At 41.3% G+C, this 9,339-nt stretch overlaps 1 protein-coding gene across 1 annotated transcript; it reads left to right on the plus strand.

The window, feature by feature from the left end:
- The first annotated feature begins 475 nt into the window (after positions 1 to 475).
- On the plus strand, positions 476 to 8,955 carry LOC132584672 (vomeronasal type-2 receptor 26-like). Its single transcript, XM_060256572.1, has 5 exons — positions 476 to 766; positions 1,090 to 1,959; positions 3,184 to 3,411; positions 4,486 to 4,612; positions 8,051 to 8,955. The coding sequence occupies exons 1-5, from the start codon at positions 476 to 478 to the stop codon at positions 8,953 to 8,955; spliced, it is 2,421 nt and encodes an 806-aa protein (XP_060112555.1).
- The last annotated feature ends 384 nt before the right edge of the window (positions 8,956 to 9,339 follow it).

A 9,339-nucleotide genomic window follows, 5' to 3' on the forward strand; every position in this document is an offset into this window, starting at 1 on the left:
AACGTGAAAGTGTATGCTTATAGTAAGCAAGAGGAACCCCATGGCGCTGAGTAGTAAAGCTGTAGTACTGCAGTCCAAGTTCCCTGCTCATGACCTGAGTTCAATCCCGGTGGAAGCTGGGTTCAGGTAGCTGGCTCAAATATGACTCAGCCTTCCATCCTTCTGAAGTCAGTAAAACGATTTCCCAGATTGCTGGGGGGAAAGTGTAGATGACTGGGGAAGGCAATGGTAAACCGCCCCATAAAAAAAAAAAAAAAAGTCTGCCATGAAAATGTCATGATACGTCAACACAGAGTTGGAATCGACTGCTGCTTGCGCAAGGGACTACCTTTACCTTTATAGTGATCTAATTATATTTGAAACAGAACATGTTATTAGTGTCTTTGAATAATGGTTAAGTTACCTATGAAGTAGAATATATTGGAAGTATCATTACAGGAAATGTTGCAAAAAGCATTTATTTCTTTTTTGAAGTATGACAACCAAATTTTACCAGCACCTCCTGGCCTTGGCCTTTGCTGTAGAGGAGATCAACATGAATCCCAAGATCTTGCCTAATGTCACCCTCGGCTTCCACATCTATGATACGTACAATGATGATAAGATGACCTACCGCACCACTCTAGATCTGCTTTATAAATGCCATGGATATTTTCCAAATTATGCATGTGACATCCAGAAAAATCTAATGGCCATCGTAGGGGGACTTGCATCTGATGTCTCCTTCCACATGGCAGACATTCTAGCCCTCTATAAGATTCCGCAGGTAGGCTGTGTGCATAGAAGAATGAGAGATTTTGTCATAGGGATGCTTCTATTACTGGGAGTGGCTCATAAGTACAGAAAGATATAACTGGAAAAAAAAGGTCTTGAGGAAATAGAAATAAAATCAAATGGAAACTTGTTCTGAAGTTGGAGATGGGATGGTCATGGAAATGAAATACAAGGCGCTTTTAGTAGATTCACCCCACCATTAACCATTACTCAGAAGTTCTCCTGGGTTCTCTTGTTTTCCAGAACATTCAGCAGTAACCAGGCACAGAGGCACCTGATAATGCATTTCAAACATTTCTCATTGTTTCCTTTTAGCTCACCTATGGGTCATTTCCACCAGTGGACAGGGGCAATGCTGAGTCCCCTTCCTTTTACCGAATGGTTCCCAATGAAGCCCAGCAGTACACAGGGATTGTCCAGTTACTTCAGCACTTTGGATGGACGTGGGTTGTGCTCTTTGCTATGGATGATGAGAGTGGAGAACATTTCCTCCAGGAAATGGAGCCTTTGCTTTTCCAGCATCAAATCTGTGTGGACTTCAGAGAACTGATTGGAACCCAAGTCCACTGGGATTATAACCTTAATGTAATTATATCTTTATTTTCAGGGGTTCATCAAGCTTTGGAAAACAGCAAAGCCAATACATTTATTCTTTATGGAGAGACTATGTCCATTGTTTCACTGACCACACTGTTATACATAACTAATCCTGAATTATTGGAAAATACTTCCTTTAGAAGGGTGTGGATTATGACAGCTCAGATTGATTTTGCATTAAATGGCATTCAAAGGGTCTGGAATCTTGAATTCTTCCACGGTGCCATCTTCTTCTCAATTCACTCACAAGAGCTACCAGCATTCCAGAAAGTTCCTCAAAACATAAACCCTTATTGGATACAAGGAAATAGTTTCCTCAAGGATTTCTGGGAACAAGCATTTGACTGTCTACTTCCCAATTCCCAAGAATCATCTCAGAGTAATGGAACCTGTACTGGGGAGGAGAAGCTGGAGAGTCTCCCCTCACCTGTTTTTGAAATGCAGATGACTGGCCACAGCTACAGCGTCTATAACGCAGTCTATGCCATAGCACATGCTCTGCATGACATGCATCAATCCCACTCCAACCATAGATCAGTGGTGGGTGTTGGCAAAAGAGATGGCCTTCATGATCTCCAGCCTTGGCAGGTAATACCTTCCTTATGAACATGTCAGTGTGTGAAACTTTGTACAACACAGACCAATGTAGGAATTTAGTATATTAACTTTTTGGGAGAGGATATGAATGGTCACTTCATGGTTATTTTCCATCCAAGGCTTTCTTAGATCATTGCGGGACCTGGATTTGAATCTTCATTTTGCAATCTAAACTTGCTAGGTGATCTTGGATCAGTCATACTATCTCAGTCTTACCTATCTCAGAGGATTGCTCTGAGGATAAAAATAGAAGAGGGGACAATGATATAAACCACCTTGTTTCCCTATTGGGGGGAAGACTTTGCGTATTCTGGGTTCCCAAAGTTTTATGAAGATGAAAAGTGATACGTTTATAAGCCCATATCTCAGAAAATATTTTAAAATGTGGCTCATGGCCCCTAAAAGAGGGGGCAGGGAGAAACATTCAGAGTTTGAAAACTCAAAACAAATTTGGGAGTTGATAATGCAAAAGCGCAAAAAATGAAAAAAAAACCCCAAAAACGGAGATGTGGTTAAAAAAAAAATACTTCAACAAAACTGGAATATTTGATGGTTTTTGTCCCACAAAACCATGGATTCATCAACCTTCCCCCAATCTTGGATGGTTGGGGTTTATGAGTCCCGTACTTTATGATGGTTTGCAATAGGTACATAATAATATAATATTTTGGACAGAAGATAGAATGTCCCTGGCTGAAGTCCTTATGGTTTGTTCATATAGCTATTTCTTAATTCATTTTGTTATTCTTGAGTGGGGTCTGAGGATACATATAGAAAGTCATATTGAAGGACTGCCTGGATATAGTCAATGTTAACAACTGTCCCTCCTTTGGTAGCTTCTTCGATAATGATGTCTGTATTGTTGCTGAGGCTGTATACTGCATTAGTTTCATTGGGGGGTGAGGTTTTGTTGTGAGATAAGTTTCTTCATCAGATCAGTTGCTGCTTGGCTGCAAGAAATAATTCTGTATAGAGATCTACTTCCCCCTTGGACAGCTGGTTGCTAACAAATCTTTTGCATCATTTCAGACACAACTGTAATTTTTGTATTATTTCAAACCAGTTGCTAATGGATTTCATTTACGTTTTCACACAAAGTAGTTGTCTCTATTTGACATCCCCCATTTGTCTATATATAATGTTATCAATGAAGAAAGCTTTGTAAATCACATCATCAACTATAACATGCAATTTTTTTCATTTTTTTCTCTACAGCTTCACCAATTTCTTCAACAAGTTTCCTTTAACAACTCAGCAGAAGAATCAATGTCTTTTAGTGGTAATAAGGAAGTAGGAGGTGGATTTGATGTCATGAACTTGGTCATATTCCCAAACAAGTCTTATGCTAAAGTGAAGATTGGAAAAGTAGATCCTGATGCTTCTGAAGGAAAGGAATTGATCATTGATGAGGACAGAATTGAGTGGCAGAGCCGCTTCAACCAGGTTTGCATTCTGGAATGTTCACATAAATGATTCTGGTACTGGGGTGGATGTCCCAATTTTTTTAGGAAGTTTCCTTTCCTGCATATTACACATTTCATACCAGGAATCTCTGGCCATTTTCCCACAGAGCTTACCGTGGAGCTACGTCCCTCTTCACCACGCAGTGTCTGCGCGGATTTCCCACCAACTGCTCCAGATAACCAGAAAGAGCCGCGGCTTTTGCATCGCTAACGTAAACTGTTTCTTAGTGGTTAACATCTGCGATGCAAAAGGTCCGGCACTTCCTGGTTCTGCGAAGCAGTTGGTGGGAAATCCGCGCAGACGCTACGTGGTGAAGAGGGACGTCGCTCCGTGGTAAGCTCTGTGGGAAAACAGTTTCTCTCTCTTTTTGAGTGTAATATGACTTCAACCAAGTCTTGAGACTTTAAGTCAGTTTTCCAGTCATTCTTTTTTCTGTGGAATGAGTCATTGAACTGAGTAGTCAATCTCATTTTCAGAAATCAGACTCCAGAAAGAGCATGTGCCAGGATTAGCAAATTATGAGAGAGGAGGAGAAGGAAGGGAGATTTGGGGAAGGATGTGGCTCCCTGGAAGAGTTTCTTTTTGCATGCCAAAAGTCCTAAATTCAGTCCTTGGCATCTCCAGTTGAAGAGCCAGAAAGGAGGTGATGGAGAAAACATCTGCCTGAGATCCTGGAGACCACCACCATTAGACAGTACTCACTTTGATGGACCAATAGTCTGATTCAGGATAAGACAGCTTCATATGTTCCTGTTCATGAGGTCTCAGAATTTCGTTCTGTGGATGCCGGAGCCAGGCAATATCATCCATATCATTCTACCTGCCTTCTAGAGCATCCATTGACATGTCACATTAAAAACAAAAACCTTGCTATATCCTGGTATATGGAGGTATAACAGAAAAAATATGTAGGAAAATGAAAGAGAAATTAAATGGGAATTCTTACTTATCATTGATATCTCTTATTCCATCCCTGTAATCACACTACCCACGATTAGTAAAAGATAAGGTCTCATGTCATTTGTCCTAAAGTCCTATTGTGCATTTGGATAGGTGGTGCCTATTTCTCTGTGCAATGAATACTGCCTGCCTGGTTCTCAGAAGCAAAAGATAGAAGGGGAGAAATTTTGCTGTTATGATTGTGTTCCTTGCCCTGATGGAAAGATTTCAAACCAGAAAGGTATGTACTGTAATATGCCCTATCTATGGAAACATGTGATGTTAATGCATACGTGCTAACTGATGAAATTGTGCAAACCAGAATGGATGGTGTCATCCAGTCTAACCATTTGGCAAATTTCTTCACATGACAAAAAATCTGGGCAATCCCATGCTTTTAACAGCAATCAGTTCTGTTCAGCTGAAGGTTCCTAAAGCATAAGGACTCATTTGAAGTCCATGCATGTGTGAATCTCATTTTAGCTAGCAGTAGGTAAGGACTGGAAGAAATGTTATGATTTCACACTTGATGAAGCCTCACTTCATTGTGGGCATTGCTCTGGTCATTTCCAAATGTTCCCTCACAGTGTAGTGCATTCATCAAACTGCCAGTCCCAGAAATGGGTGCATGGGGAATTACTGCTTTTTCCAATGTCCATTGTCCTGTGGGGTTCTGCCAGTTTTGACAGTATTCCACATACTATGCTATATCATGCCTGGTTCTCACATACTATGCTATATCATGCCTGCTCTATCATAGTATGTGAAATACTATGTTATAATGAAGATCCTGTGAATTTAGGGGAAAGTATTTTTGAGTTTCCTGCATTGTGCAGGGTGTTGAACTAGATGACCTTGGGTGTCCCTTTCAACTCTATGATTCTATGACAAGAATCCACTTGAATAGCCATTAGGGGGTTTGGGCTGTTGTGTCACAAATATTTGGGTGATACCCACCTCTAACTTCCTTTTCCAATTAGTTTCAAGGATGCTGTTGATTGTGATGCGCTTGCAGTCAATAATGGATTGGATGAGGGTGAAACAGCTGAAACTAAATACTGAGAAAATGGAGGTGCCCTGGATAGTAGAAAGGGAGATGAGGGACTTGAGATAGATAGGATTGCGCTGCCCTTGAGAATCAGGTTCACAGCAATATGAAAAACACAGCACCAGTAGTAGGAAGGTTCAGGGATAACACCACTGAAGGTAGAATTGAAGACTGTTCTAGAGTCAGTTGCATACAAATGGAGTGGTGGTGAAAAGAAACACCGTCCAGATGGAGTGTGTGGTTTTTAATGTGAGTAGAAGCTTCACTATGTGGCAGGAGTCATAAATAAAAAGAAACCATTGGAAACACCACCAAAAAAAAAAAAAAAGTGCAATAACAAACTGGGTGTCTGTGATATCAAAATTCCAGAGTTCCTTCGAAAGCAGGTTGAGGAATGAAGAAGGTTCGGCCCCTTCCCAGCCAAGCCGGCTTGCCGGCATTCAGGCTGGGGGCCGTCTTTGCCCCTTCGGAAGGAGGGAGGAGCGGATCAATCACCCGACATACGGGTGTTTAGCTGGGCGCGGCGTCAGGGCTATATAAGCCCCGGCCCTGCCCAGAATGGCACAGTTCTCCTTGGCTCTCTGCCTGCCCACCCTCCCCTTGGTAGTACAGGCGTCAGCCAGTCGCCTTATTAGGGGCCAGGTAGGAATTTTTTCACTTTCACACAATTGGCCTATGTGGAGGAGTTTTTTGCGTACCTTGTACGGCCTATTAGAGTAAGGGTAGTTATTGGTATTTGATATGGTCGCAGGCTGGAGGAGGTTTGACCACAGGGTTTTTCAGGGAGCACCTATGGCCTAGCACCGTTGGTGCAGTGGTCTGTATGAACCGTAGATGGGCTACACGGCTCAGTGCGGGGAATGCAGATCACGGGGAGCCTCACCTGGGCGGATCTTTCCATGGGGATTGATGCTAGCCCAGGTGGAGAATGGCTGGAGGCCTGGCCGCTCAGCTACAACCCGAATACGGCGGGCTTGTGCTGGGGGCAGGGTGGCTCGCCCTTTGGACAGGGCGGGGTCAGGGGCTGACCCCAGGGCCTGTCAGGTTCAGGTTTTCACCCCTGCCAGTTTACAGTTTAATTAATCGTTAATAAAGCGGCCCGGTTTTAAAACCCAACACTTGTGTCTGTCTCTTCATTCCGACTGGGGGGGCAAAGAGGGAGGTGGTAGATATCTCAGCTTCCGTTGCTCCACTTCCCCAAAGGAATTAGGAGGGATGCAATTAAAAAAAAAAGAAAAAGGGCCAAGACAGAATTCTGATTAGATTACAAACCATGGTAAAACAACACTCACCTGGAGATAGAATTTCACAACGTGCACTTTGGGGTAGAAACAAGGTCATCAATACATATTTGACATTTTCCTCGCTGATCCATGTTTCTCAGCTACTCACCTTAGAATGGCATGCATAACCAAGAAATTCAGAATCACAGTAGTGCTACCTGGCAATGTCTTTGCTTATGCATTTATGGGGAGGGGGGGGTTGCTGTTTTCCATAATTTACCATGTGGCATATGAGTTTTTTATTTTTATTTAATACTGTGAAGAGGAAATATAAAAAAATTGTTACTTCTGGATTTTTAAAAATTGTTTTGTGGAGGTTTTTTTTTGGCTGTTCCACATAAACTAGCAAATAGTTTAGGAGATTGTTGCTCCATATGTAACATTTACAAATACGTATTATTTAAAAAGTAAATTCTGTTTGTGATATTTCTTTGGACACACTATATTTTTCATATGCTAGTTGTGATAATTTCATATCAAGTAAAATTGTCCATAGTCATATTTTGTATTCCTAAAGTAACAGAATGTCTTTCAATCAGGAAAAGAAAAAAGAAGCGCTAATGTAGCGGGTTTTTTTTTTCAATTTTTCTGAAAATTTCCATTTTTTCTCCCTGGAAAAAATGAGTTTTTTTGCTGAGCTTCAGAATTTCTGGAAATTTTACATCTCTAGACAGGAATACTATATATACTACATAGTATCATATCTATTATGATACAGGGCCTTCTCGATTGCAGCTCCCTGTTGGTGGAATCAGCTCCCGGAGGAGGTGAGGGCCCTGCGGAGCCTGGAGCAGTTCCGCAGGGCCTGCAAAACAGCCCTCTTCCGGTTGGCATACAATTAATTGTCATCGGAATGCCTGAACATCCAAATCTCGAACATTAGATTAATTAATACTGGAATATTGAAGAATTTGATCTAAGGAAGGTAGCATAGTATATACTGAAGTGAGCATTATGTTTTTTTATGTATTTTATATGTATTTTATGTATTTTATTGTATAATTATAATTATTAATGTATTATTAATGTATTTAAATTGATTTTGTTGGTTTTTATATTGTAAGCCGCCCTGAGCCCACCTCGGTGGGGTAGGGCAGGATATAAATCGAATAAAATAATAAAATAATAATAATAATATTATAATAAGTATTCATAAGAGGCAGAATGACAGGAACAGCAGCAAGAATAATTTAACTGTGTACAAGAGTTTAAAAATGTCTTTTTGTGTGACAACCTGCGGCCCTTGAGCCAGCACTGCGAAATCAAAATTAAAAAATCTCCCAGAGATTCCTTTAACAAATCATACCACTGAAACTCTTTTCACTTTCTGTCCCTTTTCTTTTTTTAGACATGGAGGATTGTGTTGGATGCCCAGAAGATCAATATCCAAACAAGGACAAAGATCAATGTGTTCTAAAGACAATCAGCTTTCTGTCTTATGGAGAACCCTTAGGGATCAGTTTAACTTCTGTTGCACTTTCTTTTTCCCTAATCAGTATGTTGGTGCTGGGAATTTTTATTAAGCAAAGAGATACCCCCATAGTCAAAGCCAACAACCGAGATATCACCTATACTCTTCTTATCTCTCTGCTCCTCTGCTTCCTTTCTTCTTTTCTCTTCCTTGGAGAACCTACCAAGGTGTCCTGTTTCCTTCGGCAATCGGCTTTTGGCACCATCTTCTCAGTGGCTGTTTCTTGTGTTTTGGCCAAAACCATCACTGTGGTTGTGGCATTCATGGCCACCAAACCAGGGTCCAGCATGAGGAAGTGGGTGGGGAAAAGACTGACCATCTCAGTCATCCTTCTTTGCTCTCTTAGTCAAGCAGGCATCTGTTTGTTTTGGCTCGGAACCTCTCCCCCATACCCAGATTTAGACAGGAAGTCCCTGACTACAGAGATTGTAGCAGAATGTAATGAAGGGTCTGCCATCATGCTTTATAGTGTTTTGGGCTACTTGGGACTTCTGTCCCTCATCAGCTTGACTGTGGCTTTCCTAGCCAGGAACTTGCCAGACACGTTTAATGAGGCCAAATTCATCACCTTCAGCATGCTGATGTTTTGCAGTGTGTGGTTCTGTTTTGTTCCAACCTACCTGAGCACCAAAGGGAAATACACAGTGGCAGTGGAGATCTTCTCTATCTTGGCTTCCAGTGCTGGGTTACTGGGTTGCATATTTTCTCCTAAATGCTACATTATTCTATTGAGGCCTGAGCTGAATAAGAGAGAACAGTTATTGCAGAGAGTAAAGTATTGAATTAGGGATATTTGCTTTCTGTGGCTTTTCATTGCCAGGAAACTGACCATTTTAAGGAGTCCGTGTTCATCTTCTTCATCATGTTTAGCAGCCTTTTCGTGTCTAATTATCATCTTATTTCATCTTAGGACAGATGACATAGGAATCTTCTCTATAAAATTAATGGAAATAAATTTCCAGTTGAACTATACAGGGCTGGGAAGAGGAGACTTCTGCTCAAGAGTGATATAGTTGGGGGTATTGCACAACTGCAGACATAATGGAAATCAATATTAAAAAGGTTGTGGGCTGAAGTACCCTGGCTAACATGTTCCTGGGAAACCTTACAAACATTTCCCAGGAGGAATCACCCCTAAACAGACCCAAGTAGGATTCAGAATAGAC

This window comes from Heteronotia binoei, chromosome 15 (genome assembly GCF_032191835.1).
Source record: "Heteronotia binoei isolate CCM8104 ecotype False Entrance Well chromosome 15, APGP_CSIRO_Hbin_v1, whole genome shotgun sequence".
Taxonomy (NCBI): Eukaryota; Metazoa; Chordata; class Lepidosauria; order Squamata; family Gekkonidae; genus Heteronotia; species Heteronotia binoei.

Bases quoted from the DNA above. Each gene is read 5' to 3' on its own strand.
- LOC132584672 (XM_060256572.1), top strand. From the start codon at position 476: ATGACAACCAAATTTTACCAGCACCTCCTGGCCTTGGCCTTTGCTGTA. The intron at 767-1,089 runs GTAGGCTGTGTG...GTTTCCTTTTAG, and splicing joins CCCTCTATAAGATTCCGCAG to CTCACCTATGGGTCATTTCC. The intron at 4,613-8,050 runs GTATGTACTGTA...TTCTTTTTTTAG, and splicing joins AAAGATTTCAAACCAGAAAG to ACATGGAGGATTGTGTTGGA.